This window comes from Dendropsophus ebraccatus, chromosome 4 (assembly GCF_027789765.1).
Source record: "Dendropsophus ebraccatus isolate aDenEbr1 chromosome 4, aDenEbr1.pat, whole genome shotgun sequence".
Taxonomy (NCBI): domain Eukaryota; kingdom Metazoa; phylum Chordata; class Amphibia; order Anura; family Hylidae; genus Dendropsophus; species Dendropsophus ebraccatus.
In genome coordinates, this window is record NC_091457.1 from 117,061,617 (window position 1) to 117,082,600 (window position 20,984).

A 20,984-nucleotide genomic window follows, 5' to 3' on the forward strand; every position below is an offset into this window, starting at 1 on the left:
AACGGGCTGTCAAACGGCCATGTCATTTGGGCCATGTCATGGGCTGTCAAATGGCCGTTGTGGGATTGTGGCCTTCGGCTATTTTTCCATCACGTCTTATTTTGGCTGTTTTACAGCTGCTTTTTTGGACGTCATTTTGAAATGAAGATACAGCCATTATTTGTATAACGCTCCTGATGGCTATCCAAAAAGGCAGCCGTAAAACAGCCAAAATAAAGCATTGTGGGGCTTAACTGCAATAACACACACAACGTGAGGACAGGGGTGGCACTGTTTTTGCAAGAATGTAGCTGTGCCTTCTTTAATCCTTCATAACCCCTTTAAAATTACCCCCCGGATAAGCCCTTTATCATTACAAACGTAATCTCAGGTCCAGGGACTGATTTTTGCACAAAATATTTTATTATTGTTCCTTTGTGCTGAACGTCAATGTAAAGTATAAAAATAGAAATAAAGTGATATGTAGCTGCGATCTCAGGACTGTAACCATGGATGCTCCAGACATTTCTCAGCTGATGCCCTCTTTTCTGGATAATATTCCAGCATGGGTAATAGGAAACTGGCAAATATGAGCGCCTCGTTCTTTTGCCACTTGTGCCGGTTGACCAGATTGTCGTACAGGCCGCAGGGGTATAAATATGGAATCCGTAGGAGGTCACCTGTAGTGGAACACACAGAAAAAAGGCTAAAAATAGAACTAGCATGGTATTGTTACAATAAACACAATGCTGCTCGACCCCAGGTGTATTTTAGGCCATAATAAACATTTCATCACACACCTTGCTTGTTGAAAAATGTTGCAGAGTTTTTCCCTGAAAAGGCAATTTTTGGTGGTATGCGTCCGAGCAGTTCAATAATACAGGCAATATGATCTGAAATATAAAAAATAACTTAAAAAGAATAATCACCTCGCTTATTTCCACAGAAAATGTTCTCACCGTACAATCCTGTTCTCATTGCCATGTTAGGGCCTGTGCAGGTAATACTGTGGGATCTGTATTGTTATGGCAAGGTCTGTCTTTGAGATATGTTCACATTATGTTTTCCTCTCTGCTATGCAATGACATAGTGCTGGTCTGATGATTTACACATTACACTGCTACTATAGATCTATAGCTGGCGTGTGGAAGGAGAAGAGGTTGCTGATGCTTTGGGTTTGCAAAGTGCAATGCAAGCAGAAATAAAAGAATAAAAGAAATAGCAGGATGAGGGGTGGGTTGGGCCTCAGTCACACGTTCAGGAATTTTTCAGGACTGTATATTATGTCCTAAATCTTCCTCCACAACCCGCAAAAAACGTGTCCGTAATGCATCAGAAGTACATCCGAAATCCATATTTTTTGCGGATATTCAAAAAATGGGAAGGTAATAGTTTTAAATGAGAGGGGAACTCCAGGTAGAGGTTAAAAAATAAAACTACTGCAGAAGCATATAGTATTACTTACCTGTCTATCCCTGATTTGAAACTACCAAAAATCCATTTGTTTGGCGGATTTTTGGTCTGTATTGTGTTTCTGTCCTTCCTGGTTGAGCAGTTCCCAGAATGCAATGCTTTCCCTCAGCTGATCATCACAGTCCCCCACCCATCACAATCAGTAAAACTAGTGCTGCACCTGCTTCTGGCCATTCAGAGATGGTGGATCACTCAGGGGATGTGGGGATCCAGCCAAACCTCCTGTGAGATCACGCCCTGCCCCCTGTCTGCATCATCAGCAAACACACACAATGTGAGACAGAGGCATAGAAGATTTGTCTCCTAGGGGGGGGATAGCAGTGGGAGCAGGAGACAATGTGAATTGGCACAGAGGCCATTTTTTTTTTCACTTCCTGGATTTCTATCAGCTACCAGTGTGGCAGAATCGTACAGATATGGTAATACATTATATAGACACATCTATATAACTTTTAATGTACTTTTAATAGAAAACAAGTTTTTCTTATCCAGAGTTCCCCTTTAAGGCGATTCATATTTCTTGTGGACATTACGGACATTACATCCTTAACGTCTTAAAAAAATGCAGATTCCATAGACTTCTATTGGCTAATCCATGCCCAAATTACGCCCCCTACTAGGACATGTCCTGTATTTTTGCGACACAGATTGTGGATGGGTAAAACTACTGATATATATAGCGTATATAGCCCTATAGAAATCAATGGGCCCTGAATTTGTCCATAATTGTGGATCTGCAATTACGGAAAAATTTATGGAACGTGTGAATAAGGCCTTACATTGTGGACTGTGGACCTACAGCAATAGGAGCACAAGGCACAGCTGCCCTAAACCCAAAGAGGTACTCTGGGCAAAGGAAACAAGGAGGGCAGAGGGTGATTGGCACATAAAAAAGTTACACTTACCCATCCTGGTGCCCCCGCAGCCAAAGCTCTATCAGCCTCCGCTAATAAATTTCTGTGCCCTCACAACACTACCAGACTGCCTGCTCAGCCAGTCAGTGACTGTACAGGTGTCCTCCCTAAGTCACTGACTGGCTGAGTTGGTATTTCTTAGTGGGACTGTAGCATCACATGATCGGGAGCTTCAGGAGATCGTCAGGTGACTGTGAGTGGTGGCACTGCACTGCGGGGGCACCAGGATTAATGAAATTACTTCTTTACTATGTGCCAACCATCCCCCTGCCCTCCTTATATATGTTTTTTAGCTTTGCCTGGAGTATCCCTTTAACAAGTGGATGAGATGAAGGAAAGCCTTTCCTCTTGGATATCACATAGATTGAAGTTGTTTACAACAACCGTGAACATTTAACCCTGTAGAACAATTCTAATTGAACGTGCTAGGAGTTGCATGCCTTAAAACTGCATCCATTACAAGAACATCTCAAGGAAACCAAGGAGCTGGTACCTACCTTCATTTCTTGAGAAGTTTTCTCCAGCTTGTGGCTCAAACAGGTAGCAGGAAGTAGTCATTTCAAATGCCTAGAGAAATATGTTATACTCTTAAATACCCAAATATGTAATAGATCCATAGTAATCCATGACATCCTCTGCTAAAATTCAGAAATACACATAATTATTTGTACATAAAAAAAAACATCAGAAATCCCTAATGTAAGGGGCTGCAACACCATTTTCCATCAAGCACTGGAGTACAACAGGCAGCATTTTAACCCTTGCATACATATGGGTAAATTGAATGTACAAACTGTATGCAATAAGCTCCCAAGCTCCCTCTAGTGGTGGCTACAGGAATCCATAGTTTTATTACATCGCTATTACTATGAGGAAAATCAGTGTTCAGTTGTTCAGTTGACATTCACTTTCAGGACTGAGCTGGTAAATCACATATGTGATGGTGCTAGACCAATGTCTAATCAAAAAATCAAAATTACTCAATTACATTAAACATACTTTAATTCAAAAACAGAATGGTGAAGTGTTAATACCATACACGCTGTACTCCATATATCGGCGGGGGTACTGTATCCAGAGCCCAGCAGGACTTCCAGTGCTCTGTATTGCTGTGTTTGGATCTCTTCAGAGAATGGTTTGTACTGGAAAATAGAAGCACACAGTTAAACTCTGCATTATGCATGAAATGGGGTTTTCCAGGAATTTTTCTTAGGATAATAGGGGTCTGGCTACTGTCACCCCTATTGATCATCTAATTGTCCTTGAAGAACTGTTTAATAAATAAACCCACCCCTGTAGATCGTGCCCCAATATAGTTTTATAACCTTGTACAAAGTCCTATCTTTTCCTTAACCCAAAATTACAGAGCAGCTCATTTGCATTCAGAGATGTCCTTCCCTGGAAATCTCGGACACAACATTCTAAGCAAGTGGCTATTGTCCCTAACATTTTGCCTAAAGGGGATTATATACGGTATAGAAAACAATCAAACCTGCAAAATGGAAATCTATGGTTAACGTATAGAGTCCATTTATTTTCATGGCCACAAGCTTCCCTTTGAAGACCATCTCCACCCATTATGAATCTCCACCCATCATAACATTGGATGACTTACTGTCCAACATGCACTGCCCAAATCTGCAATTTTCACCCCAAGCATGTCGGCATTTCCAGTTTCAAATAGATGAGTTAAGAAGTTGGCATCAACCCCTAGAACGATACATTGATACAGTGTTGTTAACCTGACCAGGCCTTGTGAAAGATCTTCCCATAAAGATATTAGCAGCAGTCATGGTCATACCATTTTCAGCACCTCCATGGGCTCTGTTGCGGTTCCAGATTTCTGCCTGTGCCATATACCGCTGAAAGTTGTCCGCCTTTACACACACAAGTATGTTTTCTGGCTTAACATCAGTATGGATGATGCGGCAATTCTTGTGAAGAAAGTCCAGACCTTGAAGTACCTTAGAGACACCAGAGATTTCATATTTAGAACATGGGATCAGCCAATCAGCTGGTTGGGTTTTAAAAGCTTTCATTGAAGTCATTTGCCCCAGTGATGACATCATTTGGGGTTCACTGCCTGTTTACAAGATGAAAGAGGGACCCCTAAACCATTGAGGAACCATTGGGATCTACTTGGTTTCCCCAGAAAATACAGCAATGTCAGTAACTACAGAACCAGTTTCATGGATTTTAGGAGAAACTACAAGGCCATAATATTATATTTTACAAGCTTAAATTCCCCAAGAGCTAGAAATCCATTCTGTATGCTTATTTCTCCTCTGTAATATATTATACATGATAACGTAACATCCGTTATATCATGATGAATCCTTTACCGCTGAAAAACTTCCTTTTACGCTATTATGTATAATACAAGCAAATAAAGCTGAGAACATTAGAACTTTGCTTTTAAATGGAGTTTGTCAGCAATGTTGAGCCATCAGAGGTCAGGAGAGGAGTATTTAATGTCCTGGCTGTCACCATGGCAAGTGCCAAGGAGGCGGGCCCTTCTCTTTAGGTGTCCAGAGCTCCCTGTGTTGTGCTTCACCAGCCACTTCTCTCAGCTATGTTTGACAATAGTCTTCTGACTGGACATTAGAGCCGTCAATCATGGCTGAGGACAGGGAAAGTCAATACTGGGAGCTCTGTGCACCTAACAAGAAGAAGCCTGCCTCCTGGACACTAACCATGACAGTGCTGGGACATTAAATGAAACCTGTCTGCTAGTTTTGGGGTACTAAACAACCAGCATGTGTTCATTTGTGCCAAGGACTGTAATGAAGCCAATAAGTTGTATTTGACTGACAGCCGATGAGGGACACCTGTAGCCTCACCATCTCCCTGTGGGATCTATGTGATCAGTAAGTTTTTGAGAGTACGCCCTGCTTCATTACATGTACAGTGAGAGGTGAGGAGCTCCCAAAGCCAGGTGGGGAAATCTGGGACTCCTTTCCAGGTAGACAAAAAAGTGAATTTAGAGGGACTCTGTAATAGCTGCTGGCAGTGTGATGTAGTGCTGGAACATGCTGAGGTCGGCATCCAGCCCATGTTGTGTAGATGAATGATGGTTAAATAACACTAATGGAGTATTAATAATTGAACACGTTTGTTATTCACAGTCTGAGAAAGATGGGAGCACTTGAAGTTCTATCAGTTGTGACTGTAGGCTAAGCACAGTAAATAAATGTGTGTATTACAATCAGACCCATATCACATGCATGTAAAGAATAGGCATACTGTGGAGTATAGCAGTAGATAGGGTCAGTGCTACCTCCCATATGGTTCTATATACTGTTGTTATTTTATATACAAGACAGAAAGGCATTTAAAAGTCACAAAGGCCTTACCAGTCACTGTAGCCATTATACACATGTGCCCACACAACCCTAGCAGATCCAACAACTGCTATCATGGGGACTGCAGTGGTCAGAAACCACCAATTTGGCATTGGTGGAACATAATAGTGATATATGCTACCAATGTCTCAGGTGAGTCAATTTCTAGGGCTTATGAATTTGTGTGGCCTTCGGCAGTGTTCAAAAGTGGCGAGTTTGCCCCTGCAAGACCGTCTTATGCAGTTGTACATACCTGCTGCAGTATCCTCTTCACACACGTCAATGGGAGACCCTTTGGCCCATAGTTTTTCATCAGATGTAGGAGAGAAGGTCCCAGCAGCTCAAACACCAGACAGACATGTAGATATGAGTTATGGATTCATTTACTTTAACAGTGTCACACAGGCAACTAGAGATTCCTAATACCACCACTGTTCCTGAAGTAACCCCTATATCTACACTATTTGCATTTACTTTTTGGCTGATGCATAACACAAATTACTTCAATTATTTAATTGTGACAATGAAGGAAGTGGTAAACTACGGGGGCAGGAGCACCAATGCTGGAAAGTAAACTTTCTTTAGTGTTGGCTTCAATAACCCAGTCATTTTAGAGTTTCCGTATGAACGGTTTGTTGGCCTGATGAGTAGATATGAGAAAGAATGTCCATTGACTGAACAGACCACTGTAGTCTGGAATGGCTTACATTACGTGGGGACCCTCAATCTACCTCTGAAACCTGGACCCCTTCTGACCAATAGCCACCACATGGAAGACAGTCTAAAGGAATTGTCAAGACAGCAAATTCAATTAGCCTTTAAAAGAAAGAGCCACACATATGCTTCTCCAATTCTGGTCTGCCCAGGATTGAGAAACAACCATCAGAAGATCCCTGTTTTCTTAAGAGTTGGGAATCCCACAGGTCTATTTATAAGGTCATTGAATAGATATATATAGATAAATTGAACCAGACCTGGTGGATGCTCTGTAGTTGCCCAGGCTGGCTCTGACTGTGGCCATTATGGTATGCTGTTATTAATGTTAGTTCATCAAATATCATTTATATGCTACACATTATGCTGTCAGAGCTGGACTCTGTTACTGTGTTTGCTGTAATGAGAAGGATATGAAGACCATTTTCTCCAATGAGTTTAAAGTCATGTAGAAAGTGTATGATGTTCTCTCCTTGAGATTCTTTCTTCCGTGCTCCGTTTACCTAAGTGCATAAAAAATAGAAGATTACCAGTAATGGATATTTATATGTGTCATTTTTCTGGGTTCTCGTATGTCAGATTGATCAATCTGCTTGGTAGGATATGTCTATCAGCTCAGAGCTGAGAGATCCCAAGTGATAATTATCTGGCAAATAAATGTTCCTAGGAATTATTATTGCTCCCAGTTATGAGCCTGTGTAAAAGGGCCAGTGATCTACCGAGGAATGAGCAAACACTTATTCATTGGCTCATTGGATTTTTGGTGCGGCCATTCAAACTATTGCTGTCAGCCACACGTTACCTATAGCTGATGTGAAGCTGAACAAATGAACTAGCAACCATTAGTGTATGTTTACGCTGAGGAAAACAGGCGGAACCCCTGCCACGGACTCCACTCAGAATCCCGCCTACCTCAGTGTCTCAATGTAATCTGTTGCGTGCTTCCACTCTCCGCTTAAAGAATTGACATTTCAATTCTTTGAGCGGAGAGCGGCAGAGAGCAGAGGCATGCAACAGATTACATTGAGACACTGAGGCAGGCAGGGTTCTGAGCAGAGTCCGCGGCAGGGGTTCCACTTGAAATTTGTACTGGTTTTCTCAGTGTGAACATACCCTTAGTAGGGCTGGGCGATTAATCGAATTAATTCGATTAATCGTCCAGAACGTTGAAATCGATTTGATTTTTTGTGAAAATCGTAAATTCGATTTTCACAAAAAATCATTTCGGGCTGCGGTGCCGGGGAGGAGCTGAGAGAAGGGGGGTTGCGGTGCAGGCCGGCGGGAGAGCCGTAGAGGGGCGGTGTGGGTGAGCGGGGAGAAGATGCTGGGTGGCCAGGCTGGAGAGGGGCGGTGCAGTGCCGGCGGCCTCCAGCCACTGACAGCGCCGCCGCTGATCTGCCCCCGCCCCTTCCACTGAGCGTCCCACTCCCCTCCCGGCCAGATATGGAGGTCCCGGGTCTGTGGAGGAGGAGGCCGCAGGGACTACAGTAGGTGGTGATCGCGGCGCTGCGGGTCACGGAGCTATACAGCGGGAACGGGGGGCTCGGTGCAGACCCCCGTTCCCGCTGTATAGCTCCGTGACCCGCAGCTATGCGATCACCACCTACTGTAGTCCCTGCGGCCTCCTCCTCCACAGACCCGGGACCTCCACGTCTGGCCGGGAGGGGAGCGTGTGTGTGGAGGTGAGAGGAGGAGGAGATTTATGTGCCCTCCTGCTCCAATCACCTCCAGCTGCACCAGTCACCCCCCAGTCCCCTCAGTGTCCCCCCACTCCCCTCATTGTTCCCTCAGTGTCCCCCCCCAGTCCCCTTCAGTGTCCCCCCCCAGTCCCCTTCAGTGTCCCCCCCAGTCCCCTCAGTGTCCCCCCAATCCTCTCATTGTTCCCTCAGTGTCCCCCCCCAGTCCCCTTCAGTGTCCCCCCCCAGTCCCCTTCAGTGTCCCCCCCGTCCCCTTATTGTTCCCTCAGTGTCCCCCCCGTCCCCTTCAGTGTGTCCCCCCCCAGTCCCCTTCAGTGTCCCCCCCCCCAGTCCCCTTCAGTGTGTCCCCCCCAGTCCCCTCATTGTTCCCTCAGTGTCCCCCCCCAATCCCCTCAGTGTTCCCTCAGTGTCCTTCCCAGTCCCCTCAGTGTCCCCCCAGTCCCCTCAGTGTCCCCTCAGTGTCCCCCCAGTCCCCTTCAGTGTCCCCCCCCAGTCCCCTTCAGTGTCCCCCCCAGTCCCCTTCAGTGTCCCCCCCCAGTCCCCTTCAGTGTCCCCCCCGTCCCCTCATTGTTCCCTCAGTGTCCCCCCCGTCCCCTTCAGTGTGTCCCCCCCCAGTCCCCTTCAGTGTCCCCCCCCAGTCCCCTTCAGTGTCCCCCCCAGTCCCCTTCAGTGTGTCCCCCCCAGTCCCCTCATTGTTCCCTCAGTGTCCCCCCCAATCCCCTCAGTGTTCCCTCAGTGTCCCCCCAGTCCCCTCAGTGTCCCCCCAGTCCCCTCAGTGTCCCCCCAGTCCCCTTTAGTGTCCCCCATTGTCCCTCCAGTCCCCCAGTGTCACCCCAGTCCCCTTTAGTGTCACCCCAGTCCCCTTTAGTGTCCCCCAGTGTCACCCCAGTCCCCTTTAGTGTCACCCCAGTCCCCTTTAGTGTCCCCCAGTGTCACCCCAGTCCCCTTTAGTGTCCCCCATTGTCCCTCCAGTCCCCCAGGGTCACCCCAGTCCCCTTTAGTGTCCCCCAGTCCCCTTTAGTGTCCCCCAGTGTCACCCCAGTCCCCTTTAGTGTCACCCCAGTCCCCTTCAGTTTTACCCCAGTCACCCCTCATCTATACCTGTACTACTACACCCCTTATCCACTATACCTCCACTCCTACACCCAACGTAGATGGAGGCACAAACATGATTTCCTATACTATATGGGGCCTCTGTTACACTGGAAATCAATACAGTTGTTGTCTAAAATATTAAAATAGTATCTGATGCTGCAGGGAGAAAATGTTCTGTTTATTTAGCAAAAAAGGAAAAAAAATCGAGATTTAAATCGAGAATCGTCAAAAAATTTTAAAAAAATCGAGATTTTATTTTTTGCCCATATCGCCCAGCCCTAACCCTTAGTGTGGCCTGGCCCCTTGGTTACATAACTCTTGTTAAGGTTAAGTAAATGAGCACCGATTATGAAGATCAGTGGTCATTATTTGCAGCCCATTGGTCCATGTAAAAGGACTTATAGTCAACAGAATTCTGAATGCAGCACTGGGTGTGACTGATGGAGCAGACATAGGCAAGTTCTTACACAGTTCAGCAGTGCAATTTCATCCAGTGCAGACTCATTAAACTTTTTCCCACTCTTTGATATTTTGACTGCAACATATTTCTTCTTCCTGAAATTACAAAATCATCAAATAACTTGCTAGCATGCATCCCAGATCACATCTTTGAATCAAACCCGAGACCAAACCCATATATTTAAAGAGACTCTGTCAGTAGGTTTGTGCTGTCAGGGTAGCATAATCCTGACAGAGAAGCTGAACAGAATGAAGTGTCACTCACATTATTCTGTGCAGCTGATCCAAAAATATCCTCCTTAATAACATGGACAATAAGTAGTCCTCTCCATTATGTGCACAAGCCCAGTAGTCCTGAATATTCATGGGAAGCAGAAAACTTCACCCACCAGCTGCTGATCGGCAGTTATCTATCCATGCTGTGTATAGTCAGTCAGCTGTCAATGAGCAGCTGATAAGAGAAACAGGGAGACCAGACAAACGATAACACTGCCAGCTGCTAGTGAAAGCACTCAATGCAGTGAAATCCTAGGTGCATTGCCCCCTGGGTAACATGAATATGCAAAAGAAGAGCCCATCGAGCCTCATCGAAGAGTCTCGAAACACAGGACTAGCCAGATATCCCTCCGGGAAGGACCCAGCCAAGGGGTGGCTCCTGTAAGGAAACCACCAAAACCACCATATTAAGTGGCCCTATAAGTCAATGTAATGACAAGGGATAAACCAAGGCCAGGTATCCATCCACAGACAGCTGTTTTGGGGTGTTCCCCATCATAAGTGTGGAGCAGGCTAGGTGGGAGCAATGCCTAGTAGAGCTTAAAGGCGGGGGAGGGGTGCAGCAATAATCCCATTCTCCTGCATATTAGGAGAACGGATGGACAGAATGATGTAAGTAATACACCGATCTGTTCAGCATTTATATCACTAGTTTATGCTGCCCTCATTTAAAGCGACATAAACCTAGTGACAGATTCCCTTTAACTAGGTAAATGCGACAGCAGAGCTAGTTGCAAATAGAGGTGTGAACAGGGAACATTGGCCATTTTGGTCACTCTCTGGAGCATTTGAAGCTGCCCTTGTAAATCTCCCATCTCATACTCCCTCCAAGTACATGATATCCTCTCTATTTTTGTGCACTGAACTTGACGCACTGCAATACCAGGTCAATGCCTGGAAAGCATTTAATATATAGTACCCAGATAGGGGATGCATCAGATATTAAACTGATAAGGACGAGAAGCGATGATACCCTCTATCTAACTCCCTACCAGTACATGACATGGCAAAGTATATGGCTGAGCAACAAACAGACAACCCTTAGGGCATGCTTACACTACGGATCAGCGCGAAATTCCACTCGGAACTTCTGTCCGCAGACTTCTGTCCGCAGAGTCCTGTCTGCTATCTCTTTTAATGGGAGGCCTTGTGCGCCTCTGCTCTCTGTGCCTCTCCTCTCAAAGAATTGACATGTCAATTCTTTGAGCGGGGGGGGGGCGGGGAGAGCGGAGGCGTGCAAGGACTCCCATTGGCAGAGATAGCAGGCAGGAGTCTGCGCGGGGTCTGTGGGCAGGGGTTTAGAGCGCAATTTTGGCGCCGATTCTGTAGTGTGAGCATGCCCTTATGTATGATGGAGCTTGCTGAGTGCTGCAGAAGAGTGCTAGTTGCAAATGGCAAATAACTGTAAATTTATTTTGCCATTTGTAAATTTTAGAGTGCATTGTCTTCCATCTGGAGCAAGGGTAGTTTCTCCTACCATCCCCTCTCCTGGTCAAATTTTTCATTAACTTGGAAGACCCCTTTAATAAACACTGTACTGAATCAAAAAAATCAGGGAGTCTGCGTAGGTGCAGAATAGAGGAAACAATAGTCAGAAGACACATCTAGCAATAGGAAAAGCCACTTACTGTAAATCATGGCAGAGCCATACAGTGGAGAAATAGCCCCAGCCAACCTTGTGAATGACTTGGTATCTTCTGTTCAGTGTCTCCCCAGTTTGCACTGGATGGTATCCTCCTAGGAGGAGCAAAAAACAGGTCTTAGCCCTGGACATACTGTCAGGGCTGCGGCGGGGTCCCGCGCTCCGGACCGCCGCCGCACCTCCTCACCCTGTCCTGCAGCCGCTGGTGTCCACATGCAGGCACCTGGCGCTGCTGCCACTTCAGCCCCTGGGGGCACCTCACCTCGCCCCGCTCCTGTTCGTCGCTGTGGCGGCCGGTGCGCGCGTCCCTGCCTCCTAGGGCGCGCGCGCCGGCTGTCTCAGAGTTAAAGGGGCAGTCCGCCCCTAATTGGTTCTCGCACATCACACTCTCCTATAAGTTCCAGCCCTGCCCCACTACATGCTTCCCATAGCGTTTGACCCAGCTCCCTGTTCCTGACCTCAGTCCTTGTTCCTAGTTCCTGTCCGCTGTCCGGGTCCCTAGCCCCTGTCCGCTGCTTAACCATTGTTCCTGAGTACTTCCTGCCACCTGCGGTTCCGCCTACAGACCTCTGCCCGCACTATCTTCTGCCTACTGCTCCTGCAACGCCTTGCCTGCTGTCACTAGCAACCAAGCCAGGGGTAGCAACCTGGGGGTCGCCTGCAAGTCCATCCCGCCTTTCCCATTAGACTCCGCTCCCTGGTGCGGTTACTGCCATCGCTAGTTACGGTTCGGTGGATCCACGACTCCAGGCGTTACACATACGAATACTGCTAGATCTCTCCCTATAGCAAAGCAAAGAGAGATCTATCAACCATGGCTTTCGTGTACCACCGAAATGGATCACGTTTCAGGCAGCATGAAAGTGATGACAGGTTACTTCAAAGGCTTCTTAGTCTGTTTCTTTGTATGACATTGTTCCATTTAGGGACTCAGATATTTAGGGCTAAGTTAAACAATCTACAGCTATAAGGTTCTTTCTTCCATATTATTAATAAGCTAATATTACACTCACCTGGGCAATACTCTGCAGGGTTCTCCTGGGCACCATCTTTATCAGACATATTAGAAGGTCTTTTGTCCTTAAGCAGGTAACTTGTGCCTAAAATGCAATCATATGCTGGGAATTAATGTGCATGCATGTTATATATATATATTATCATGTGATAATCTCAGATCACCCATCCGTGTCTGCAGCTGCCTCCTGCTGTCCTTGAGGACCCTTTAACCCTCTTCTCAGGTCCTTGTAAACTCAGGAAACTGCCAAGACTGTTCAGGGGTCTGGCATTTCATTCTGGCATTGAGGAGCTCAGATGTTACAGTGAGGATAAGGCTAATAGAAGGGGCAGTAGTGCCAAGATGATCCACATGCACCTTCTGCTCTGATACAAATCCAATTCTGAAGAAGACAAGAACGTGTGGGAGAAGGGGGTGACCATGTGTCAGGATGGCAGTGCCCAGCCATGACTATTTTACAAATTCGATCAATTGAAGGTCTAGTCTGGTTTAGAAAACCCATTTACTACAGTATTACCTCGGTGCTCTAAAAATTTGGAACTTTAACTGTTCGCGTTCGAACGAAAATTTACCTGGAAGTAGCAATAGGGAACTTTGCTTGGTATTCAAATGTTTTAGTGAGTGTGGATGGTGGGTTGTACCTGGTGAGTTTAGCACTGGTGAGGCTTCACATACAGTACAGTACAGTATAAGACTTCTATAGTGCATATACAGCACAGTAGTAGTACAGTCAGTGCACCACCATCTCCCATCCTGTACTGTGTGTAACGCCTGGACTAGTGGATCCACTGGACCGTCACCAGCAATGGCACTAACCTCACCAGGGAGCGGAGTCTAAGGGGCCGCTGGTTTTCACCAGAGCCCGCCGCAAGGCGGGATGGACTTGCTGCGGCAGGCGACCCCCAGGTCGCTACCCCTGGCTTGGTTGCTGGTGACGGCAGGCGAGGCGTGGCAGGAGCCGTAGGCAGGAGATGGTACTGGCAATGGTCTGTAGGTGAGACCGCACGTGACAGGCAGAACACAGGAACTAAAGTGTAACGGGGAAGCAGGAACCAGAAACAAGGAGTGGGGACCAGGTAGCGGACAGGGATCAGGAAACAACAAGGAGCTGGGCCAAACGCTATGGGAAGCATGTAGAGGCTCCAACACCTGCAGTGGGGCAGGGCTGGAATTTATAGGGAGTGATTGTGTGCATGACCAATTAGGAGCGCACTGCCCCTTTAAATCTGAGACAGCCGGCGCGCGCGCCCTAGGAGGCGGGGACGCGCGCGCCGGACGGCACAGCGACGGACAGGAGCGTGGAGAGGTGAGGGCCGAAGTAACAGCAGCGCCGGGTCCCTGCCTATGGACACCGGCTGCTGCATGGGGAAGAGGAGTCGCGGCGGCGGCCCGGAGCACGGGACGCCGCCGCGGCCGTGACACTGTGCTGGGGTGGGGGGGCACTATACAGTAGAGGATGAGTAAGTAGTTAGTGACTACTGTACTATTATTGCTGGTTTTGTTGAACATTTCTTGTGTATAATGTCCTGTACAGTATATTGCTGTTCTGTACTGTACTGTAGAGATTAAACTGGGCACTTTTCAATGTAATAAATGAGTATTGTAGGTAATTATTGGTGGCTGCTGAAACCAATTAATCACATTTACATTATTTCCTATGGGAAAACACTGCTTGGTTCTCAGACTGATCGGTTCTCAAACTGCCTTCCGGAACCAATTAAGTTCAAGAACAGAGGTACCACTGTACTTTAATATACCCCTATGATGGCGCTGTTGGAAAATTGAACGCTGGTTGCTTTGTTTCCCTTGCAGATAACCAATTGCTGGGGGTCCAGTTAGTGGGATGTGATTACCTATTTATTGCCAGGGGTCTTACAATTGACATAGGGAACCAGGACAGGACTAGGTAGTCCTGTTTTAGCCTGTACAGTCTCATATCTTTGATCAGCAGTCTTTGCTACAGAGCTGCCTGTCCTGAAGTTGCCTCTATACAAACAATTGGATCTCCAGATAACAACACAAACTTTTCCTTCAACAAAGTACACTAATAACTGTGACCGACAACCCCATAAGGCTAATATATTAAAGGGAACCTGTGATGTTGACAATGCAGTCCAATCTTCAGACAGCATGTTATAAAGCAGGAGAAGCTGAGGAGAGTGCTGTATAGTCTTGTTGCTGTATAGTGGGAAAAGTTGTGTTTTACCCATGCAAACCTCTGATCATACTGCACTAGTCATGTGGGTGGTCCTACTCAGTGTTACTTCTTTTTTACATGCAAACGTAAACACAGATAGCTGTCAATCACAGAGTAGGACCACCTACTTGACTACTTAGCCCAGAAAGACCAGATATTTACATGAATATGTTATCCAGATAGGTTTCCCACAAAACTATAGATCAATCTTCTCCCCTACACCTGCTCTATAACTTGTTGCTTTCACATTGGGCTTTATTTCTAACTAGAAAATGTACCCGGCGCTGCCCGGATATAAAGTGTCAGTGTGTTAATTAGATTAGTTCTAAGGTGCCCAGGAGGCCAAGCTAAAGGTATTGTTTCATCTGAGTTAATCAGTGGAATTAGTGTATACCTGTAGTGTATAGTTGGAGGGGTTCTGTATACCCACAATGTATAGTTTTTAGGGGTCTCGCATATCTGTAGTGCATAGTTGGGGGGGCTGTATACCTATAGTGTATAGTTGGGGGGTCCTGTATACCTGTAGTGTGTAGTTGGGGGGGCTGTATACCTGTAGTGTATAGTTGAGGGAGGTCCTATATACCTGCAGTGTACAGTTGGTAAAGGTCCTGTACACCTGTACTGTATAGTTTGGGGGTCCTGTATACCGGTAGTAAATAGTTGGTGCTGTATACCTGTAGTGTATAGTTGGTGGAGGTCTTGTATACCTGTAGTTTATAGTTTGAGGGTCCTGGATACCTGTAGTGTATAATTGGTGGAGGTCTTGTATACCTGTAGTATATAGCTTTGGGGTCCTGTATACCTGTAGTATAGAGTTGGTGAAGGTGCTGTATACCTGTAATATAGAGTTGGTGTAGGTCCTGTATACCTGTAGTGTATAGTTTTGAGGTCCTGTATACCTGTAGTGTATAGTTTGGGGTCCTATATATCTGTAGTATATAGTTGGTGGAGTTCCTGTATACCTGTAGTGTATAGTTTTGGGGTCCTGTATACCTGTAGTGTATAGTTTGGGGTCCTGTATGCCTGTGGTATATAGTTGGTGGAGGTCCTGTATACCTGAAGTATATAGTTGGTGGAGGTCCTGTATACCTGTAGTGTATAGTTTTGGGATCCTGTATACCTGTAGTGTAAAGTTTGGGGTCCTGTATACCTGTAGTATATAGTTGGTTGAGGTCCCGTGCACCTGTAGTGTATAGTTTTGGGGTCCTGTATACCTGTAGTGTCCTGTATACCTGCAGGGTCGTATTTACCATTAGGCACCCATGGTCTGGTGCGTAGGGTAGCACCTTGCAGAGGGGTAGTACCCTCCTGTTCAGACTTGCCAGAAAATCTGGTGTCTTTTCGAGGGGGGTATGGCGGTATTGGTCAGGTCTGGTATGGCAGTGTTATCCAGTCACAGTATGGCGGTATTGGTCAGGTCTGGTATAGCGGTGTTCTCCAGTCACAGTGTGGCGGTATTGGTCAGGTCTGGTATAGTGGTGTTATCCAGTCACAGTATGGCGGTATTGGTCAGGTCTGGTATTGCAGTGTTATCCAGTCATAGTATGGCGGTATTGGTCAGGTCTGGTATGACAGTGTTATCCAGTCACAGTATGGCGGCATTGGTCAGGTGTGGTATGACAGTGTTTTCCAGCTACAGAATGGCGGTATTGGTCAGGTCTGGTATAGCAGTTTTTTCCAGTCATAGTATGGTGGTATTGGTCAGGTGTGTTATGACAGTGTTACCCAGTCACAATATGGTAGTATTGGTCAGGTCTGGTGTGGCGGTGTTATCCAGTCACAGTATGGCGGTATTGGTCACGTCTGGTGTGGCGGTGTTATCCAGTCACGGTATGGTGGTATTGGTCAGGTCTGGTATAGCGGTGTTATTCAGTCACAGTGTGGCGGTATTGGTCAGGTCTGATATGATGGTGTTATCCAGTCACAGTATGGCGGTATTGGTCAGGTCTGGTATGGCAGTGTTATCCAGTCACAGTATAGCGGTATTGGTCAGGTCTGGTATGACAGTGTTATCCAGCACAGTATGGCGGTATTGGTCAGGTCTGGTGTGACGGTGTTACCCAGTCACAGTATGGCGGTATTGGTCAGGTCTGGTCTGATGGTGTTATCCAGTCACAGTATGGCGGTTTTTGTCAGGTCTGGTATGGCAGTGTTATCCAGTCACAGTATGGCGGTATTGGTCAGGTCTGGTATGACAGTGTTATCCAGCACAGTATGGTGGTATTGGTCAGGTCTGGTGTGGCGGTGTTATCCAGCACAGTATGGCGGTATTGGTCAGGTCTGGTGTGGCAGTGTTATCCAGTCACAGTTTGGTATACCTGTAGTGCCCTGTATATACATGTACTGTATAGATGGAGTAGGGGGTCCTTTATATACATGTACTGTATAGATGGAGTAGGGGGTCCTGTATATACATGTACTGTATAGATGGAGTAGGGGGTCCTGTATACATGTACTGTATAGTTGGAGTAGGGGGTCTACCAGTTATTTCTGTGAATCTGTTGTGAGGCAGCTTCCCTAGCAACCATTCAAATTCCAGCTCCCTGTGAAAATGAAATCAGTAATCCTATTGGTTGCTAAGGCTCCAACTGCCGTTTACTGCTGCAGCTAATTATATCACCTGTGTGTGCAGTGAGGAGATTTTCCCATTCATCTCTATGGGGCGCCGCTCTTCCCCCTCCCCCTCGTCTCCTGTACATCTGGCGGGGACAGGACCTTCGCTAAAACCTTCCCGGGCACCAGTCGCCGCCGCGACCGGGCCCGCCACAAAGGGGGGCCCGCAAGGCCCTCCCTTTCAATCACTCTTGTGACCACAAGCGTTGTTTTGCTTGCGGTCACAAGAGTCCGACTCTGTCTTCCCCCGGCTGCTGCGCAGCTGCCGGGGATGTTGCGTCTTATCCCCGGCAGCGCACGCATCCCAGAGCTCCCTGCGCGCCTTGGGCCCTGACTTCCGATTCCGGCGCGCAGGGAGCTCTGGGATGCGCGCGCTGCCGGGGATAAGACGCGACACCCCCGGCAGCCGCGCAGCAGCCGGGGACAGACCGAAGGAGTGAGGATCAACGTGGGAGCGCGTTGTCAGGTGAGTTAAGTTTTGTTTTTTATCAGCCTGTACGGGTGGGGGGAAAGAGGGGGGCATCTATGAGGGTGGGGGGAAAGGGGACCATCTATAAGGGAGGAGGGGGGGGGGTGAAGGGGACCATCTATAAGGTAGGAGGGGGGGGTGAAGGGGACCATCTATAAGGGAGGAGGGGGGGTGAAGGGGACCATCTATAAGGGAGGGGGGGTGAAGGGGACCATCTATAAGGGAGGAGGGGGGGGGTGAAGGGGACCATCTATAAGGGAGGGGGGGTGAAGGGGACCATCTATAAGGGAGGAGGGGGGGGTGAAGGGGACCATCTATAAGGGAGGAGGGGGGGGTGAAGGGGACCATCTATAAGGGAGGAGGGGGGGTGAAGGGGACCATCTATAAGGGGGGGGGGGGTGAAGGGGACCATCTATAAGGGAGGGGGGGTGAAGGGGACCATCTATAAGGGAGGGGGGGTGAAGGGGACCATCTATAAGGGAGGGGGGGAAGGAGACCATCTATAAGGGAGGGGGGGGAAGGGGACCATCTATAAGGGAGGGTGGGGGGAGAGGAGGCCATCTATAAGGGAGGGTGGGGGGAGAGGGGGCCATCTATAAGGAGGGCAACATGGGGGGAGAGGGGCCATCTATTTGGGGGGGGGCAACATAGGGGGAGAGGGAATACACAGAGGGGGGCATATATTATTAGGGGGTCACATAGAGTCAGGGCTACCCACTAAAGGAGTGTGTAAAGGGGACAATACAGATGTGCAGTGTGTATATAGATGAGGATGGTGCCAGAGTGAGGAGACTAATATGTCTGTCTGGCAGATTCTGTGGATTCGTGGCTCGGAGAAGTTCTCATAACGGCCCAGGGCAAATGGAGAAGAAGATGAAAAGGGAAGAACTCCGATCAGAGAAGACGTCCCCCTGTGAGTCACCTGATATATCTGCACTGTAATGTATATGGTGTATAGAGCCTGTGTACAGCTGCATCCACCTCTATATGACTGGATGAGGAGATTTAGTGTACTGGATTTGGTCAGTAACAATATGGTGGTGATGGTAGTGGTTGTGGTGTGGCAGTAATGTTTCCTTCCTATATACTGGTATTACTGGTAATATAGGTCTCAGTATACAGGATTTGGTCGGTAACAGTATGGCAGTAATATGTACGGTGATAATACTTTCTCTTCCAATATGCTGGTGTTAGTGGTAATATCTGTCTTGGTGTGTGTGTATATATATATATATATATATATATACACACACACACCAATAGCATCACTTGGTCGTGAAAGGAGGGGGGGGGGCCCAAGTTGGCCTCTCGCACCAGGGCCCAGGAGACATTAGCTACGCCCCTGCCGGGCACCCAATGTATCTGTGTGCCAAATGTGGGGTCAAACGGTTCAGGCATTTGGAAGTCTATATGGGACAGACGGACAGACAGAAGGACAGACAGACAGACAGACATTGATTTTTATGATATAGATATGACAGATTTCCTATAAGACGACTATACTTACTCTACCAGCGCTAAACTCCTATAATACCGAAAGGATAATACACATTCGATTTCACTGATTTCACTGGTAATTATGTAATGCCTAAATTCTACTGAGGGGGCACTGCAGGGAAATGAAACACTTGCTGCCAATGTGCCATAGATTACAATTGACTGCTGGCTGTTTTACTAGCAGGTCACCCTGTGATCATACTTTTAGCAAAAATGACACTTTAATACTACGCTACTTCACCCATTAGGTAAACTATAGATCTAAGCGGATCTGAGAATATCTTGCTGGACAGGGACAACAAATACAAGTTGACTGAAGTCTATAGCACAATGTTATGAGACATAGCCAGTGCCTGACCTCATTGTATCCCTTTAAATCTCTATCCATATGTTGCCAAATAGGACAGTGCAGATTGTGGTATTATCTTAAAATTACTTAAAGCTGCCTGTATTTTGCTGGGTTAATCAGCGAATATTACATGTAATCCAGACAGATCAGTGCAGCCGTCTAGTATCCTGCAAATCCACCTATGATGTAAAACCGTCTTGTTTAATACAAGTATGTGCCAAGGCTTAGAGGCCTCTGTATAGAGTTACATTGTAGCAACTTAACATGAGAAAATGAGACCATGTAATTCCCCAGTAACTGTCACACTTTATTACATCCAGTTTATGGATGATATATGCAGAATATATAGATTTGATGGTGATTTAAAGAATTGCATTGATGGACTATTCTTAGGAAAACCCATCTATAATAGATGTCAAGATCACTGCTATAAAGATACAGCAACATCCATGCAGTAGTTTCTGGTAGGATGATGCCTAACTGGTACTTGCTATTACAACCGCATGCTCACATAGTCCACAAGTGTATACCTATAGGGGAGTCGGGAGACAGCGCTCAGAGGAGCACAGACACTCTACACAATTGAGTTCAAATGATTCAAACACAGAAACAGATATTAAAGGGTTTATCCAGCGAAAATCTTTTTCTTTAAAATCCACTGGTTTCAGAAAGTTATATAGATTTGTAATTTACTTCTATTTAAAAATCTCAAGTCTTCCCATACTTATCAGCTGCTGTATGTCACAGTGCTCTCTGCTGCCATCTCTGTCAGAGATAGGAACTGACCAGAGCAGCAGCAAATTCCCATTGAAAACCTCTTCTGCTCTGGACAGTTCCTGTCTAAGACAGGGGTGGCAGCAGAGAGCACTGTGTCAGACTGAAAAGAAAACACCATTTCCTGCAGGACATACATCAGCTGATAAGTATGGGAAGACTTGAGATTTTTAAATAGAAGTAAATTACAAATCTATATAACCTTCTGAAACCAGCTGATTTAAAAAAAAAAAAAAAAAAAGATTTTACTGGATGACCCATTTAATGTAGCAGAGCTGAATCTGTAATATGATGTAATGTAATGTTTACTTTATGCAAGGGAACTCAGCTCTGCTACATCTTCCTTTATGCTGTTTCTGCCAAAGACAGAAGTGGATTCAAATGGGATGGAAAATATAAAGGGAGGACTTGTACTTCTCTTTCCTGTTGGATCCACTTCTGGCTTTGGCACAAAAACTGCCATGTGTGAAATCAGTCTTA

The 20,984-nt window shown here is 46.6% G+C and overlaps 1 protein-coding gene across 4 annotated transcripts; it reads right to left on the reverse strand.

Moving 5' to 3' along the window:
* Positions 1-421: 421 nt before the first annotated feature.
* LOC138789899 (SRSF protein kinase 3-like) lies at positions 422-19,436 on the reverse strand. 4 transcript variants are annotated; one of them, XM_069968763.1, is made up of 12 exons: positions 19,392-19,436; positions 12,604-12,690; positions 11,577-11,685; positions 9,681-9,768; positions 6,835-6,924; positions 5,961-6,065; positions 4,168-4,330; positions 3,982-4,076; positions 3,401-3,508; positions 2,864-2,933; positions 780-872; positions 422-659 (listed from the first exon to the last, which is right to left on the reverse strand). In XM_069968763.1, the coding sequence occupies exons 2-12, from the start codon at positions 12,650-12,652 to the stop codon at positions 475-477; spliced, it is 1,155 nt and encodes a 384-aa protein (XP_069824864.1). In that variant the 5' UTR covers positions 12,653-12,690; positions 19,392-19,436; the 3' UTR covers positions 422-474. The 4 variants fall into 4 exon arrangements, with proteins under 4 accessions (XP_069824864.1, XP_069824862.1, XP_069824865.1 ...); XM_069968761.1 differs by lacking the exon at positions 19,392-19,436 and adding an exon at positions 13,178-13,324; XM_069968764.1 differs by lacking the exon at positions 19,392-19,436 and adding an exon at positions 12,963-12,984.
* Between the last annotated feature and the right edge of the window lie 1,548 nt (positions 19,437-20,984).

Coding starts and splice junctions, on each gene's coding strand:
- LOC138789899 (XM_069968761.1), bottom strand. CDS start 13,313: ATGCACTATAGAAGTCTTATACTGTACTGTACTGTATGTGAAGCCTCA. Junction 6,066..6,834: donor TTGGAGAAAATGGTCTTCAT/ATCCTTCTCATT, acceptor TCATATCTACAT/GTCTGTCTGGTGTTTGAGCT. Junction 4,077..4,167: donor CCATGGAGGTGCTGAAAATG/GTATGACCATGA, acceptor GTATCGTTCTAG/GGGTTGATGCCAACTTCTTA.